At 34.7% G+C, this 19460-nt stretch overlaps 1 protein-coding gene across 1 annotated transcript in view; it reads right to left on the bottom strand.

Moving 5' to 3' along the window:
- Positions 1 to 18587, bottom strand: part of LOC111046845 (transmembrane protein 161B) — a 31444-nt gene extending 12857 nt beyond the window's left edge. The window contains 11 exon segments of the mRNA XM_039434300.1: positions 2171 to 2325; positions 3422 to 3518; positions 5349 to 5557; positions 5560 to 5639; positions 7049 to 7165; positions 9500 to 9715; positions 10085 to 10164; positions 15097 to 15210; positions 16073 to 16229; positions 16937 to 17040; positions 18387 to 18587. Coding sequence (XP_039290234.1) covers positions 2171 to 2325; positions 3422 to 3518; positions 5349 to 5557; positions 5560 to 5639; positions 7049 to 7165; positions 9500 to 9715; positions 10085 to 10164; positions 15097 to 15210; positions 16073 to 16229; positions 16937 to 17040; positions 18387 to 18389 — 1332 coding nt within the window. The 5' untranslated portion in view covers positions 18390 to 18587.
- Positions 18588 to 19460: the final 873 nt, after the last annotated feature.

The following is a 19460-nucleotide window of genomic DNA, read 5'->3' as shown; positions in this document are numbered from 1 at the left end:
TCTTGGACCCCTCATTTTTTAATCTATGTAAATGATAAGCCTAAAATATTGAACAGCCTAATAGTATCATATGCAGATGATACATCTCTGCTAACATGGGACAGTTGTACTGCACAGTTGGAGACATCAAATAGACAGGCTCTTGTAGAAATAACAAAATACTTCAACTCCATTGCTTTAACTGTCAACCCTGAAAAAACCAATGTTGTGCTCTTTGACGCTTGCAAGCAATTTTCACTGGATCCAAACTGCTCTCGTATATATGAACCACTAGAAGTAAGGAAAAATGTGAATTTTCTTGGTATTCACATTGATGAAAAATTGACCTGGGGAGAGCATATCAATTACATTACAAATAAAATAAATAGAAATTCCTACATTCTTAAAAGGCTATCCAAATATTTAACTGAAGATCGGCTTCTTCTGGTTTATTATGGAATCGTGTACTCTCATCTAGCCTATGGTATACAGATATGGGGAGGAGCTGCCAATAAATACATGAATAGACTTTTTCTCGTTCAAAAAAGAATATTGAGATATATTTTCGGACTAGGATATAGAGACTCTTGTAGAACTACATTTCAAAACTATAAAATATTGACAGTTTATGCTCTCTACATATATATAAAACCATAATCTTCATCCACAAAAATTCACATAAATTGACTGCTTCAAGTGACATACATAGCAAGAACACTAGAAACTCTAAATTTTATCACAGGATAAGGGTAAATAAAAAACTAACAGAGAATGATCCATTTATTAAAGGGGTCATATTTTTAAATAAATTGCCAGAGCATATCAAATCCCTGAAAGGCAACCAATTAAAATCTCAATCAAGAAAGATCTTGGGAGACAGGCCGATATATAGTATTAGTAACTACTAATATTAATCATATTACTATATGATATTGTATATTATATAAAATAAAATATTAATAATATATTCTTCATATTTATTTAATTTATAGATTCACTGTTTAACTCTCTTTTTCTTTGTTAAAAAATGTTAGAGATTAGGAAAACTGACGGTTTCAATCTCTTGCTTGATATGGAAATAAACTGATTATTATTATTATTTTTAGGCTACCCAGCAATCCCCTGGTCAGAATATTTTATTTAGTTTTGTCAACTGATCAGCTGGATTGAACGTTTCACATTTGTGAGGTTAGGTTGTAGCAAAGTCAACAATACGACAAGCGCGTGATCATTTTCTGAACATATTTCAAACCTCAATCGTACCCTTGCGTAACATCTCGCGTAACGTTCATGATCGGAGCGAGTGCGGAGCGTGTTGGAGGCGCGTATATCTGTACGCACCTGAATGAACATGTTTGTGGCCAGTCTAAAGGTGCGTACAGATATACGCGCCTCGTACACGCTCCGCACTCGCTCCGATCATGAACGTTACGCGAGATGTTACGCAAGGGTTCGATTGAGGTTTGAAATATGTTCAGAAAATGATCACGCGCTTGTCGTATTATTGACTTCGCTACAACCTAACCTCACTAATGTGAAACGTTCAATCCAGCTGATCGGTTGACAAAACTAAAGAAAATATTCAGACCAGGGAATTGCTGGGTAACATAATAATACATCATGTTTATATAATAAATTGATGATAATTATTATGTTTGTTGCATTTATGTTGATGTTTTATTACAAAAAGGTTATGTCTGGCGTGGTTGGGAGTCTGGCCTCTTTCTTCTCAATTATAATATGCTGGTACCTATTATTAAAAATGTTTTTATAATTTTAAATGATTTAATTTTAATTATTTAATAATTAATAATTGATTTTGATAATTTTATATGCTAGCTCAGAGATCGTAACTAATCCAACAAAATAATTAACCGCGCATGCGCAACTATTGGTTAGTTCGACCTAGGAGCTTGCCAAGCTCGAGCTCTGTTACACGCTCTGTTCGCGTTCCACTCTTGCTCCACCTCCGATCATCAATCGATCTGCTCGAGTGACGTTCGATTGCGGAGCAGAGCGAAAGTCTGTACACACGTTAAGAAAGCATTCAGAGGTTTATTGACGTGAAGTCGGGCATTGGCCACAAACTCAAGTACAAATATACAGAGACTGTTGTTATCAATGAATATCATGCACAAGCTCAATGACTCTCAAGAATATTATTTGCGAAAATGTGAATATTTGGAATGACCTGTTTGAGCGAATCGAGAGTGAGCGTGAACTGTTGTGCCGATGAGAGGAGGGACTCGGCCTCAGGCAGTGAGGAGGCGGCAGGAGGGGGTGCCCCAGTCAGGGGGCACTCTGCTTCAGGGACATCGAAAAATATGCCACTCCATGTGTATTCGCCTGCACAACAAGTATATAAATGCTCAAATAAAATGTGGTATTGCAAGCAATGATAAGTAGGTAATCAATAATTCTGTGTAACTCTAATCCCATTCTATTTACTTTATAGTTATTTTGTAACAAAACATTCATACAAAATTCTTATCATATAAACAAAACACTAAAAATTAATTTTAAATGTACTCCAAATATACTTGAAACTCCTTGTTTGTAATGCTGCTATAGTGGGAAGTGGGATTCATTTCAAAATGTCAGCATTAGTATATTGTATGGGGAGCAATTATTTGAAAAGCAAGTTGCATCAAATGACATTCATCATTCAACAAAGTATGTGAAGTGAAGTAGATGGAGTAAGATTTCTGACGCAAAAGAGTTGATTCCTGAACCTTTATGCAATTCTATAAACTTTAGTATTTTAAGAAAAAAGACAAAGATCAAAGACTGTGCTTAGATGAACTGTGCGTAAAGTGAGAAGTTGTGCATGTTTTTTTGCTTCAAATTTTCTGAAATAACTCTTTTTTTCAATGTGCGGATCAAATCAATAATAATTGATTATGTTCAATCATTGAGTGTAATATTTGACTATAATTTGGTGTTTCAATCCTTCTACATTGAAAATCTATAGCTTATAATGGACAGAAAATTAGACTTTAGTTTTTAATCGTAAAAACATAACCTATATTTTAGCAAATGGTGTTACTTTATCCCGTCTTTCGGAGGAGACGAGAAGCCGTCAGTCCCGACTACCTAAGAAGTGGTTGCCATCTCTCATCATCATCCCTCTCACTCATTACCCACGCACAAGCCTAAGAGCTTATGTGGGCATCACCCTCAGTATTATTAATATTATCATAAAAATTTGGAAATCAAATAGTTTTAGGCCAAGCCTGTTGATCTATCCCAATCTTATTTATTATCTGTTATTGTTTTAACATATAAATGGATATTTTTTTGAGTATTTAGTCTTTGACTTGTTGATATTAGCTAATACATCTTTTTAAAAAAAAACAATCAATTTAAAATTATCCGGTTATTTATTTAGAAGCACTCTGTACAACATCATTAAAGTGAATGTAGTAATTAAAATAATATTTACCTAATGTCTTGTATATTAACGTGAAAAATAAACATAAGAGCAGAGGTGCCGTGTACTGTAAGGCCACCACGCACAGGTAATGGAATACACCAGCAATCTGCAACAAAACAAACAAAACTAAACTAAATGACAGATAATTCAACAAATTATTTGAAAATGAATTTCACGTTGACTCAAAAATCAGCTTCATGATCATTATTTTAAAATCCCTATTTTACCAATTGAGAGTTCATGTTGCTATTCCTCTGAGAAGTAAATATGGTATAATGGGTGATGTAATCTTCTATGAGTAATTTAGTTTTTAATTCCAATAAGCTGAATTCGCACACAACAGTGACAGTGAACAGTGAAAGTATAATTCCCACAAGTTTTAATTGGACTATTCCCACTCAGCCAGACCGAGTGAGTTGAATAATACCATTTGAATTTGTAATTATATTTTCACTGATGGAAATTACTGAGATATTGCATTTTCCCAGGCTGACAAATAATTTTTGAATAGTTGCGCTCATCCATTTTCCATCTAGCTATTTACCCTGTTGTCAATATTTGCAGTAGCAGAAGTCTTTACAGCATTTAATTTGGATTTTCGTTTAATAATAATAAATTACTGTTGTGTGCGAATCCAGTTTAAGGCGGCTTATACACAGAGAGCAACCGGGTGATAGCAACGCAACGCAAACTTGAGTACTCTCTCCAACATACGAAATTCAAGTCTTGTTGATAGTGAGTTGTTAGCAACGCGGCTAGCAAGTAGCTTGGAAACAGAAGTTGCTATAGTTTCTGTCGCTTTGCAATCACCAGTAGATCTCTGTATGTGAGCAGCCGAAGCCGAAGGCTTACACTTTACTTACAGAGAGCAACTGGGCGATAGCAACACAATAAAAAATGAACCAACTTTTTATAAGTTCTGCTATTTGCATTGCTATCACACCTCATTAAAAATAAATTCTTAGTAATTGATTTTCAACTTTCTTAGTAATTACTCTTTTACCATCTCACTATGAAAAGACTTCAACTTTGTATGTTGGAGAGAGCAAATAAAGTTTGCCTGGCGACACTATAACACAGTTGTTATCTGTTGTATGTAAGCAGCGTTGGTCCTTTTTGCTGAAAAAACTAACAAAAATAAGTTCAACTAAACGTATTTGGATCCGCGGTATAAACTAAGTTTTATTGTCATGAAATTTAATAACTAAGTTTTACTGAACTGAGATAGACGTAGTTTTACTGGACTGAGATAAACTAAGAGAGTTTTATACGAAGTTTCAACGAAGATTAATTTGCGGCTAAGGTTGGCCACTAACGGTGGGAACTGCATGATGAACTTGCATGCACACACTAACATAGAATAAACAACCAAAAACAATAAATAAACCAAAATAACTAGTTTTTTGACAATTTCTTAGTCTTTTTCATTCAATAAACCAAAATAACTAGTAAATTTATGACAAACTAGCAGGTGACCAGTGCTCCGCAAGGGTATAATTAAAAACTTGATAAACTAAAACTTGACCCACTGAAATCTTGAAGAATGTAAAATAGGCCTATATTCATCCTCGGTAAATTGGGAATCTATATGCAAAATTTCGAGTTAATCAGTTGAGATGTTGAGACGTGATGATGCGTAATTCGTGATTTTTCTATCCCCTTCGTATATAAGCCAATTTTCTCCTTTATTATTTATTATGGATTATAATGAGAAAAAAATTAACCTTGAATAGAGCAGCGAAGAAAATATAATAAAAAAAGTCGAAGGTACAAAAACCTAACCTCAAAACATTTTGTCCGAAGACTTTCGCTGTGATGACACAACAATGTATGACGACATTCGTGTACACATATTATGTTCATCATGCATGTCCTACCAGCCTGAGAATAACTTTTAACAAAAAACTAGTAACTTTTGAACTGAAGTAGCTCCAACCTTGCGCTGCAGCTCTATGTTAGTGATCCTTCCAGCCTCCCTCTTCTGTTCCTGCACCCGATTGTAGGCGAGGTTGAGGTAGGCCTGCAGATAGGGCGGCATGAGGGCCACCCGATGCAAGATGGCGGCCACCACCAGCCACAGACGCAGTGCCTCGAACGCCTGTGACGTCATCAGCTGCCGGGTCAGGTAGTCACGTGACACCGGCGCACCCACAGCAGCGTCAGCAGGAACGGCGACGCGAAACTTATGTTCAGCGCCAGTTTCAGCAGGCGTTGCTCGCTGCAGTACCTACAAAGAAAGAAAATACAATTAAAAGTGAATAATTTGAAAATACAGTTGTAAATGTTAAAAATTATGAATAAATTATGTTCTTTGCTGTAATTTCAAAGAAATTTGGGTTAATAAAATGATAAATTAGGAGGGTATCAGTTTCACACAATCTCAGAACATCAAATGCCTATTTTGTCCATTTCTTGAGAAACTAAAACAAGTGGGAAGTTGAGCCATTCAGTTTTGACGTGGATCAAGCCAATAGTAACATAAACTGAAAAGTTATGTTTATTAATGTTTGAACAGTGAAAGGGTAGGTTAGGGGGGGGGGTAGGATTTTGATGTCAAATGGAAATATAAAATGCTAGTATTATTCGGAATGTACATTCGAATAAATGCTAATATACCATCTGGACTTTCTGAAAGCAACCGGAACTTGAGGAAATATTCGACTTTAAACCTTTCTCAAATTTATTCTCTCACAAGGCTAATTCGTGATCGACTGTGAATGTCATCTGATAAAGAATGTTGCAAACAATGTAAACAATATATTGATTTGATTTGGATAAAGGAATTGTAAATTATTGTTTGAAACGAAACTGAAGTTTGGGGATAGACTCAGTGCAAATGAATCAAATAAAAATAAATTGGGATGAATTATTGAAAACTGAAAAATAATTATCCATTTGCCTGAGAACATCGAACTACATCAAGGTGAACGAATTATTAAAACTTGAGGAATAATCATTTAGGCTTCTGTATTGATATTGTATCTACCAAAAACGGAATAAATTTGGGTAAATAATGGAAAACTAATGAATGAACGAAGTAGTCTGGGAATCGATAAAATAAATTTACATTTAAAAATACAAGTACTCCACCTAAATGAAAATTGACAAATTATCTGAATTCAGTTACGTTTTTGATTTATTGTTAAATTTTGTGAAAATTATTGAAAACCAAGAAATAGTTGATCATGTTATGTTCCATTTTAAAATAATTAAAAGTGAATATGAAAGTAAATTATTGTAACTGGGAAATAACAGTTGTGATTTGAAAATTTCGGACTATATGTTATTTAAATTTGGGAGAAGAATAGCACAAGGTTACCTTATTTTTCCTCTCCCTATCATTTTGATAATGTACTTATTGTATAAATGAATGAATAGAGAATAAATGAATAAAAAGTCGATGACTACTTTTACTATTACTCGGCCTTGGTATATGGGTCATCAAGGTTAGTTCAATTCAATTCAATTTTAATGGTAACGAACGAATTTGCTAGGACCCTATTGGAAATAATATATAGCCAACAGAGCACATATTACTACAATCATAACTCCTAAACTAAATAGTTAATACTATCAAAAAAATTGATAGAAAAATAAACTCAAACTAGAGAGTTATCTAATTGTTTATTGACTTACTTGAGTGAGTCCCAGTGCATGCGAGCCATCCTGAGGCCTGGAAACGTGAAGAGAGCTCCAACAAGGGCGCACCACAGAGCCAGGAAGAACTTCAACACCAACTTCGATGCTGGGCCTCTATAACACATCAACGCAATTAAAATCGCATTCCATTATAAACTTATTGTTCAACAATTATAATGATTGCTAGTGAGCCTCTTAGTCCAGTCAAGGAAAGGTTATAGAACGAAAAATTGGGAAGACAATTTTTGACCCCGCAGTTCTGTTTAGGGTAGTAAGGAGGTAAGCATATCAAAAGTCCCCTGTGCTAAGGGGGTGGGGGTGGTTTGAAGGTAACATTTTTTGGTTTCTCACATAAAACTCAAAACGTTGTTGTATCCTAAGGACTTTACTGTCACATAACAAATTGAAGCTTACATAATTTCCTACAATATTCATTCTACAACTTTTCTCATATCTCCTCTAGATTTCGAGATATCCGCTCTTGAAGGTGTGACATTTTCGAAAAAAAACACGTTTGCCACCAATTTTTTTCTATTTTTGCTCTTATAACTTTTTAAAAATCCATGCTGATTATGATCTCATAGAGCATTGAGTTCTCTTAAATTTGATGTATAGTTTCACGCTTTTACGAATTTTCCTACACCTTTTGCAGCAGCTTTAGTGTTGAGTGTGAAATCTCCATTTTTGCAACAATAACCAATTGACAAAGAAATTTGGAGGGAATGTTTTAAACAAAATTTTTGACCTTGCAGCTTTGTTGAGACTAGTTAGGAGAAGAAGTTATTAAAAGTCCCCATTCCTAACTCATGTGCTGAGGGGATTGATTGATTGATTAGCTGCCTTTATTAAGGGGTGAGGGTGGTTTAAAAGGCGCTCATATATCGAGAACAATTCGTTCAACCGACATAACTAACAATCCAAAAATGAAACTTGATAAATTCCCTAAACTTTTTGCTCAGTGGAATTTTGTGATATTCTCAACAGTTTCCGAGATTTTAACTCTTGAAGGTGTGTAATTGTTGAAATAACAGGTTTTTATCCAATGTTTTGCTCTTTCAGGTCTTATAATTCTCCAACAATGCATCATAAGAACTTATGCTTATCGTAGGTTTATGGAGCATTGAATTCTCTTTGAAATGATGTATTATTTCACTATTGCAAGTTTTCCTTTCAATGTTATTGCAGCTTCAATGTAGGGGGTGAAATTTTCATTGCTGCAACAAATTGATAGTTTGACAAAGACATTTGATGTGGGTGTCTGTGACAAAATTTTTGACATTGCAGCTTAATTTGGACTAGTTAGTAGGTGAACATAGCAAAAGTGCGCATCTTTATCCCCTCCGTTGAAAGTGTGGAACCGCTGAGTTGACACTTGTTGCAGCAAAGAAAATTTCACCCACTACATTGTAGCTCCTATAACAATGAAAGGAAAACTTGGAATAGTGAAAAAATACATCATTTCGAAGAGAATTCAATGGTCCACAAATATCTCGGAAACTGTTGGGAATATCACAAAATTCCACTAGACAAAAAGTATAGAGAATTTATGAAGCTTCATTTTTGAATTGTTTGTTATGTCGGTTGAACGCATTTTTTACTTAAGATATGAGCGTGGAAGCAAAACGCTGAAAAATGCAACTTTTAAACCATCCTCATCCCCTCAGCAAATGAGTTAGGAATGGGGACTTTTGATAAGTTCTTCTCCTAACTAGTCTCAACAAAGCTGCAAGGTCAAAAATTTTGTTTAAAACATTCTTCCCTCCAAATTTCTTTGTCAATTGGTCTATTGTTGCAAAAATGGGAGATTTCACACTCAACACTAAAGCTGCTGCAAAAGATGTAGGGAAATTCGTAAAAGCGTGAAATTATACATGAAATTGAAGAGAATTTAATGCTCTATGAGCTCATAATCAGCATGGATTTTTCACATCGTTTTTTAAAAGGTTATGAGAGCAAAAATAAAAAAAATTGGTTGCAAACGTGTTTTTTCAAAAATGTCACAACTTCAAGAGCGGATACCTCGAAAACTAGAGGAGATATAAAAAAAGTAGTGGAATGAATATTGTAGGAAATTATGTAAGCTTTAATTTGTCATATGACAGTCAAGTCCTTAGGATACAATATAGTTTTTGAGTTTTAGGCGAGAAACCAAAAAATGTTACCTTTAAACCACCCCTCACCCCCTTAGCACAGTGGGTAGGGGTGGGGACTTTTGATATGTTTACCTCCTTTCTGCCCCAAACAGAGCTGCGGGGTCAAAAATTGTCTTCCCATCATTTCCTTCTATACCCTTTTTTGAGCATTCATTGCCTGAACTATCTATAACAAAACAATTAATTTAAAGCCGTTTGGCCTATTAGTTTTGATAATAGATCAATTAGATAGGATAACAACCAGAAAAAACATTATTTGCTAGTGTGAATCTGCCACAAAAAATCGATTACTCACTGCGAATCCAAGCCATGGTTCTCGAGAAACACGGACGCACTCTCGTTGAAGCTGGTGTAGGCCGTTTCCAGTCCAGTCTCCAGATTGCGTTCGTCCACAATTAGCACCACCATCGCCACCAGCAGATAGGCGAAAGCTGTCACAATCACTGTCGACCTCTCGCCTACCGACTCTGAGCCCTTGAAGTATTGCACCGTCAGCGAAAGCAGGATTTTACTGCCGTAAAACATTAAGGAAACTATTTTTCTAGATCAAGTGGCGATAGTAGATTCAAGTCTCCCTTTGAGCTATCAGCTTTGGTTGAATGAGCTGCAATGAAGTTATTTATGAGAAATTATTCTTACTTCGAAAATCATCATAATCTTCACTCCCATCCATATCTCACTTGGAGAATAATAAGAAATCAGCTAAAATTAAGAATGATTGTCAGTTGAAAAACAATGGGGTTGGACAGTTGAAAGATATGAAAAAATATAAAAATGATAAGTAATGAGACTAATTTTACATAATTCATAGAAATTACACGATTATGATTGGACATGAATGAGAATAGATATAAAATCATTAATTATATTGAAAGGATACAATGTGAATGCTATGACCAGCATGCACCATAGCATACTCAGGTTGACTTCATCTTTCAATGGTACAAAGGCTGTGTAGATCTGCAACAAAAAAAAATGAAAATAACGGTTAATCATATTCTAAAAGTGACAACATTATCTATAGATACACATTTGCACTATCAACACGGCTCTAATTTTGTAACTTTCATTCCACTACTCGATGGGCTTGGTGCGCTTCAATCTGCGCAGCATATGTGTGTTGTCAAGTAGCTGATCGACTTCTTCATTTTCATGTCGTTTGATCCTATCTGTATGATTGTGAGCCTAGCGTCCAATTTCTGTTGCAACGAACTCCGCCTTCAGATCTCTGTGGATGTCGGCTTTCCGGCTGAATCTTAGGGCCGGTTTCCGCGCTCGGGATTTAGCTAAGTTTTAGACTTTAACTGGCTTTAAATTTAAACTCTGGAGTCAGAAAATCGGCTTTCCGAGTCAGAGCGTTAACGTAGACGAGGACTTAGACTCTGGAGTTTAGAGATCACATTAGACCCTGGAGTTTGTAATTTCGCTTTCTGAGTGAAGGGCTTATAAGTCCAGGACTTGAATTAGATTCTCGCCTCTTTCCGAGTCGAGGATTTATCAAAAATTGTTAAGTCCAGAACTTAAAACAGCGTGATTTTAAACCCTCGACTGGGGTAGGGTTTAAATTTAAGCTCTAGACTTGACTGAGCAAACACAATTCAGTTATTGTTTTTGAGTAGATGAAAAGCCAAATAGATGTCATGGAATACCTAAATTATTTGGATTAGTCCATCTAAATTCATAATTTATAGTTTTCAACTTTATTTTGGAATAAAATTGTATCAGAATTATGCGTAAAAACTAACCATATTTTACGACTGTTACATAACCTAAAAATGTTCAAGAAAAATAATACAAGGATTGCTTTGACAATGTTTCTCAAAACGAAATTCTGGAATCTATGAATTACATCTCGATTGCTCTTACTGGCACAGCCCTAGAGTTGGATTCCATACTACCATATGAGTTTCAGATGATTGTAGATGAGGAACTTGTGGGTTGAAAGAGCAGAATTTCGGCATATCAGCCGAACTAGTAGATTTGTCTATACCTTATTCTCAATCATCTCTCTTTTTATTCTAAGGTTACGCACACAGAAAAGAGGTAGAGGGAGAAGGAAGCGATACCTCCTGCGCAGCATATGTGTGTTGCCAATTAGCAACATGGTGAAGAGAATTCAAATTTATTGATTCTCAAAAAATATACAACACTTTCAAGACAAAATATATACATAAGAATCTACACCTGCAAAGAAACCCTGTGCGCAGGTGTGAGTTGCAATATAAATGTTTTTCAAAAATATTTAACAAAAATGATCCAAAACAAATTTCTTGAAAAAAAATACAGAATAAAAACTAGTACTTAATAATAAAAAGGATACTAAAAATAAAGGAATGGAAGGAGAAGAGACGGAAAAGGCCAAGAAGAAAAAAGAAGACGAAGAAGAAGGAGAATGAAGAAGAAGAGAAAGGTAAGAGGTAGGTAAGTCAACTGCAACCATGGAGTAGACGAAAATTAGTTTATTTAGAACAATTTTTCCTCGATTTTATTTGCTATTATCCATTTATCTATGTCTTATCTAAGCCTTTGGTTTATGTTTGTTTTTTTCAAGAATATTTAAGGGAATGTGGTTTATTAATTTATTGGAAATATAAGAAAACTGTCTCCTACACACATTCAAGTCCATTCTGGCAAATTGGAAAATGTCTCGCGCGGGGCGCAAGCCCAAAAGAGATTCTCGAGGTTCAAATAAATTTTTATTTTTTATAATATATAGTACCAAATTTTTTATGGGAAGTTGTCGAACTGTTAAAACCTTGAACTCCCTGAATAAATCTTTTGTTGGAAAAAGTCTGGGTTTGCCTAGAATAGTTTTTAAAAGATGTTTTTGAATAATGAAAAGTTTTGTGAAATGCGCATTCAAAGCTCCCCCCCAAGCCCGTATGCCATATTGAAAAGCGGATTGAGCATACGAATAATAGAATAGTTTAGCTATTTTTATATTGCTCAGTTGTCTAATTTGGTGAAATTTGAATTAAGGAATTTTAGTTTGGGACACATGTTATTAATTTGATTATCCCACCTTAAGTGTGGATCCAACAAGATACCCAGGTACTTAACTTTTTTTTCTTTTTGAATTTTCTGACAAGAACAGCAGCTAACAAGTCTATGGTCGTTACAGTTTAATCGATGGATTTTTATACTGTCTATTGTTCGTGGTTGAGTAAGGGAATTGGGTGAAAATAACATGAAGACGCTTTTAGTTGTGTTGAGGGTCAATATGTGTTGATTAAGCCAAGAGAACGCCAATCTGAGTCCACTTTCCGCTGCAATTTTTACATCATCCCATGAGTTTTCAGTGAAAGTTAGAGCAGTGTCATCTGCAAATGATATTATATCACAATTTCTTATATTTAATTTAAGGAGATCATTGATATAGATTAAGAACAAAATGGGAGATAGGACAGTACCTTGCGGCAGACCAGAATCAGTGAGTTTCATATTGCTTGTGTTGAGTATCTGAGATCGATTTGACAGGTAACTCTTGAATAATATTAGTGGTATACCCCTAATCCCCAGGTGTTCCATTTTTCCAGAAGTCGTTTTTGAGAGATAGTGTCAAATGCCTTGGCTAAATCCAAGAGTACTGTCAACGGTTTTTTCTTATTATTAAAGTTTTTTGTTATAATTTGTAATAATCTGGTGATGGCATCCTCTGTAGATTTACCGGGCTGGAATCCATACTGGTTTTCATTAATAATGTTGAATTTATTCAGATAGCCCAATAATCTTTTTTTAATTATCTTCTCCATTACTTTGGCTAAGTTATTCATCAGACTAATAGGACGGTAGTTGGTAGGGTTGGACGGATCACCTGATTTATGGATAGGAACAATTTTGGCAACTTTGAACTGTCTTGGAAAATGACCCACCTCGAAACATTTGTTGATGATACATTTGTGAGGTTTTGTAATTGAGGGAGCAATCTTCTTTAGACAAGTAGCTTTTAGATTGTCCACTCCAGGAGCAGAATTACCTTTGAAGCAGAATAGCAGAATAGATCAAGGTACTTCACTGAAACATATTATTATAATTTTTTTTAAGGGACGGATTCAAGGATCCAAAGGTTCAAAGAACCCCACACGTCAACCGAAGCTTATTGTGTTCCCAAGTAGTATGGTAGTTGGGCAAACCATACCTGTGTCCTTCACAAGAACCAAGAGTTTTTCCCTATGCTAACATCCCATTCATCACCTGGTTGCTTGTCGCAATCCAGTGTGATATGCTTGGCAGTCTCTTCAGACTGATTGGTCCTCATGACCTACGTGAGTTCCACTCCTGGCCACCTTTGAAGGGTCTTCCGCTGAGGAAGGGGCGGCCAATTTGCCTCTAGGGCGCCCGGCCACCCTTGACTCAACCTCTTGATGCACATTTGTGCCTGGAGTTTCACCACTCTCTAATCTCTTGGATTTTTCTTTTTGCCCCTCCGAAACTGCCATCATGGGGGCAGATCCCGTGGGTTTAAAGGCAAGGAAACTTGTGGAGTTGCCTTGGGGTCCCTTTTAGTCGCCTCCTACGACAAGCAGGGATACTGTGGGTGAATTTTGGTTTTCAACTCATTCTTGAGTACGATTTTCGTCTAAAAGCTCCGCCAACTCACATGGGGCTTCACTAAAACATAAATACATTCCGTATTATGGAAGAGGTGTATCTCTACCTCGACCGTGTCATCTTGCAGGCGCCCCATAATGTATTTGTGTTACAGGAGGTAGGTCTATCTCCATCCCGCTTCGACCGCTTCCCTCCTCACTATGCGCGCACCCTAACGCAACCTTGCATCCAGTCATGCCTATAGTGATATTGACTTTATAATGGCAGTGAAGAAAGATAGGAGTACAACGTTGCCGATCCTCTGTCTTGTCAATGCCTTCTATAGAGGGTAACTGATACCGGTTTATTGATGCAACTGCTCATTCTCTTTTAAAATAATCAATTATATTTTATCAAGCGAGAAATTATATGTTTAAATGATTTCATAATGAATTTTCAAAATCAAGATTAAATATCTTGTTAATTAATTATATTTCTACATTGTTAAATAACGATCTGGCAACGGAGCAAAGCGAGAAAAAGTTAGCGCTATCCGCTTTGTTGAATGATAGACAAGGATAGCAATACAATTTTGTCAATCAAACACTGCCATTATAAAGTGGACCTCACTAAAGGTATTTTGCCTCGTTAGCAAATGGAAAAGTTTTCTCATTGATGGATATAGAAATTCGCTCATATTTTCTGTTGGTTGAATTGTCTTGGACAGTCTCAGCAGCAACCTGACGTTTCCTCATAGATGATCCTGACTGTTGTCGCCCAGAGTTAGTAAAGCTGTGTAATCAGCAAATGTTGTCACTGTATTATTTTCCAACTCAGAAAGATCGCTGGTATACAATCGATATAGAATTGCTCCAAGAACACCAGGTACACCTACTCTAATTTCTTTTACTTCCGGATAGGCTGCCTGTTTTTGTGAATGAATTTCTATTCCTAGTTTCGAATGGTTGAATTTTTGAATAGTTCCAGTCGTAGACGACTGTGGAGCCCCATGAACGTAAACCTACCTCTATACGAAACATTGACCCTCTAAACTAGGAATGGAATGTTTACAAAATATGTTTCTAGTTTGTACAGCATTCATTTAGGCGAGAATTGTGATATGGTTTTGATCTCATAGCTTATATTAATCTCACTGACTCAAAATTTCATTTTGTAGTTACTCTAGACTCAAAAATATCTGTGAATTGGAAATGAACATATCATAATCCTAAGACCTTGTTACATTCAGTGAATGAGAAAGTCTCATCTGAAAAAAATGGCGACGCTAATATTTGGTCGAGTAGGAGCTTAGGTCTCAACTTATTTTATTCAGACTACAGATATAATTAATATGATTGCTACCTCAGTGATGATGAAGACAAAGAGAGAGTAGAGGGCAAAGTCTATCAGCCATTGGTACTCGGCATAGTAGCGCAAATGAATCACATCCAGTGCAGTCACCTTTGCAGTTTCCAACTGTTAAACATCAAACTGTCATTAGTCATAACAATCAACAATTCACTACTTGATGATACAATCAATACATTACAATAGGCAACAAGAAACTTTGGAATGACAGTGGACAGAGTAGCAAATCTTGAGGATCTTCAGTTTTTTCGTTTTAAATATTTTCGTTTATTAATTTTCATGTATTGTTGTAGGACGTGTACGGAGCACCTTAACTTCACAGGGTTCATGACGTCAAATGTGGTAATGCTGTCAAAATATTCTTTCAGCGGCAGTGATATCACCAATTTTTTAAATGCTCTTACTTCTACTGCGCGTTTCACACCAGTCCAATGATCCACGATTAGCCATTACAAAATGGCAATGTGTTCACATCAACTATTCAGACTTTTAAAGAAATACCGACTTTCTCACAGTAGCCCTAATATTAAAAATGTACCGTTTTCCTGCGTCACATTGACTATAAATATAAACTATTCAAGACAGTCAGTCGACTTAAAGCCCTGCTTTCATTTCAATTCCATCCTTTCAAATCCTGATTTCCAATTCAAATTTATCTCTCATACATATCTGATCAATTTATTACACATTTTACATACTGTTAAAAACGTTATTTTCCCCACAAACAATATTCACTGGAGTCCTGTTTGCCAATAGATGTCTCCTCTTCCGAGCAGAAAGATGTCCATCTTTTTGTTCTTATAGTAGGCCTACATAGTTTTTGTTTTTCGTTCTTATGGGAGTGTTCACATATTGTGAAATATGCAATGTGTGAACACAACCACAAGATGGTCACAATGGTACTCTATTTCTGCCCAGCCGAGCTGAAAGCAGGGCTTTATTATCACACATACCTATTATAGTTACAAACCTGTAAATCGAGTGATCTAGGAACGTGGAATGTTTCATAAGTCTGCGTTCTACCATTTTCATGATGTCTTCTGTCTTTTTTATTCGACTTCTTCTCTTTCGGTATTGATGCTAACGTTTTCAGCTCATCGTTTGTGGGATAGAGAAATCGTATTAATCTGTGGAAAAAACACAATAATATTGAACTAAACAATCTAGTTTAAAATAGAACGTTAAATAGTTTATTAAATAATTCAGTAAATAGTCAAAGTTCTCAGAATATTATAGTTTTCAATGAATGAATAAATGTACTTTATTGACAAATGAACAATAAACAAGAAAACTAGTTTTAATGGAAGTAATTGAGTTTACTAACTATAAACATTTTTAACATAGCTTTTATACCGTATATGAAACATTTTGTTTTGGTGGATGTGGGCTGACATTACCGTCATATGAAATTTAAGTCGATATTAATAAAATATTTCAATGTTTAGGCTTTCTGCAGTCAGCCGAGGTTAAGAATTATAGTATTGTATTATAAAACCTTGAATATCTTGTTGATATTGGTGGGCGAATTATAAAAAATATTGAGAAAAGGAATAACTTACATCCTATTTTGTTCAGGATCATTTTAAAGAATAGATGATGATAGGCATATAGTATTCAATACAGTACTTGTGCCTGTATAAAAAGGCCAATAAATACATTTAATAATTTGTTAAATAGAACACAAAATTATTTATAATAGATAGTTGAAAATAAAACAAAAAATGATTCACAGGAAAATTATTCATAATAAACAGTTTGAAAATAGAAAGAAATTACAGCAAAATTATTCTGTTAGGTGAGTAAGTTTGGTGAATGGAGAAAAATGATAGCTCACCCTGTGGAGCAGAGAAGCCATCTTGCTAGTGAGTAATGAGGTCCCAGTTTCTGGATAATACTGACCATAACCAGTGTTACAACTAGTTGAGTACCAAGTAAAGCCTGTAAACAAAAGATTCAGAAATGATGACCATAACAAGTTATTCATAAATCTAGTAAGAGAAAGTAAATTCGTGTGGCTTTATGCTGGTGGGAAGACCTTTATGGGAATGTCCCAAGCCTGAATATAACATTATTTTTTCATTTCAAGCCGTCTTAGATGCCATTATTTCAATCGCTTGGATGCGACTAGTCCCATTTGAACTCTGGGAATACTATTTATAATAAACTGAGCACGTAGACTGATACCGATATATACGAATCTAGCTTAAATGTGCCCTTCCGACAAACACGGATTTAAAGCTGTAATTTATAAAATATATTCTATTTTGTAAAGCCAATATCAAATTTGAGAAACTATAAAGTCTCCTACTACTGCAGTAAGAATTATATGCCTAATTTTTATACAAAACAACAAACTGGAACTGAAATAGGCTATTCAAAGCAGGTTTCTCAAACTAGAAAATTAAGTTTGAATTTTATCCAACTTACCTACTTAAGAAATTAGTATTTTTGTCAAATAATGAATAGAATTGTATGATGATAGGACACGATTATCTGAATGTCTAAAGTCTAGGTAATAAGATGACAGACTCAATCGTTCCTAGGACATGAATAAAACCTAACCTACCCAGTCAATTTGCTTGGTAGCCAACACCTAATAATATAATAATAGCAAGATTATCCAAATAATAAATCAAGCTAAACATATTTTTTGGATACCGTAATTAATCTAACACATTTTTAATTGATAATTGAAAATTGTAGCAGATACTTTAATCTGTTCAATTAAATTTAAACTGTGGCTGATCTCAACTTATAACAGTGAGATCAAATCAATCAATTGATAATATGTATAGACCTATTGTAATGAAAAGTAATCTTTATAAATTTAAATAGTTAGATAAAGCAGTTTGTTCAATAAACTAGTATATACTAGATATTGCGCACGCCGAACTCAAACTTCATGGGAATAATTCGTTTTATTGTATTACGATTAGGTGTCTGCCATGACGTTTTGAAAGAGAAGAATATTGGAATTAAAATTTTTAGATTTGAAATAGGTAATATAACGGTAATAAATATGCATTTTTAATAATAATTATTAAAATTTATCAGTGCAGAAACCAGTTTGAAATCGTAACAGAAAGTATGTGCTTTCAACTTCATGGAAGTCCAAGTCCAATCGGCTTCAAGATTCCAGAAGTTTTGAATCATTACATTTAAGAATGAGAAGTGCTAATTGAGGTATCTTGCCAGAAACTTAGAATAACCACTATTTTGGCCCCGATTATTTCTATTTTAGGTTCAGCTAGATTCATGGAAGCAACTTTGAAAAATCAACTTACCATTGTAGTGTTTCGAATAGTTTGTCAAAAAAACAGGAAAGCAAAATTAGTAATTTCTCATCTAATAGGTCATCTTAAATTAGTAAATAACAAAAATTTCAAGAAAAACATGCTTAACTCATAAAATTTTACAATCTAGCAGAAACGTTTTGGATTTCAACCGACTTGCAGCCATATGATTTCTCCAGCTGATTCTTCCATTCCAAATTGAAGGCAGGTTAGGCAGAATAGCAAACATTATAAATGCCTTGTCATATTTTAAAACTATTCCAATAATAATTTGTGATCGACTACATTTTTTAAGATAAAAATTATCTGGTATATTATAAAAAGCAGATGATTCCAGTATTTCACAATATAATCGTTATTGAAACAAATTTTGGAATATTATGTTGGCAGCAGGATATTTCTTTTTCTACCGCCAACTTCAAAAATAAAATTGAACTGATATTGAACTGAGTGGATCTACATTTTACATCAACTTGTGATATATGAATGCTAATGCAATAAGTAACTTACCTTATTGTTTTTCGTGTTAATTTTTTGTGATTTTTTAAAAATAAATTTCAAGTTCCAATATAAAATTATATTATAAATGATATAAGCCTACTGTACCGTAGGCTACCTGAAATGTGTTATCCATAATATATTCTCCTTGGATACGGTACCTAATTTATCAATATCATACATACACGATACCTGAGATGCGTTAAATAGGAGATTCTGTTCTTCGAATCAAGACCAAGTACCATTTTTTATCATTCCGGGTTACCGAGATACACAGTTTTCAATATAGGAATAATTGGCAATTTTTCTGTGTACCGTATTTAAATAAAATAGGTACACTAAAGAAGGAATTTTTTATTTTTTAATCAAATTTCAGTTATGATACATGATTTTGAGCCTCCTTGAGAGCTGAGAAGAATGAGCTGTAGTACGAGGAGATCTGATTATTCTGTCAAAAGTTATAAATGTTCAAAGTTTTGATCCTTGACGTATCCTTACTAGGAAATAATGGAATTAAATGTTTCTAACGGGTGATTCTCATAGAAAATAACCCTAGTGAGATGATTT

The sequence above is a fragment of the Nilaparvata lugens genome, chromosome 8 (assembly GCF_014356525.2).
Source record: "Nilaparvata lugens isolate BPH chromosome 8, ASM1435652v1, whole genome shotgun sequence".
NCBI classification, from domain to species: Eukaryota; Metazoa; Arthropoda; class Insecta; order Hemiptera; family Delphacidae; genus Nilaparvata; species Nilaparvata lugens.
This window is presented reverse-complemented; position numbering and strand designations above follow the sequence as displayed.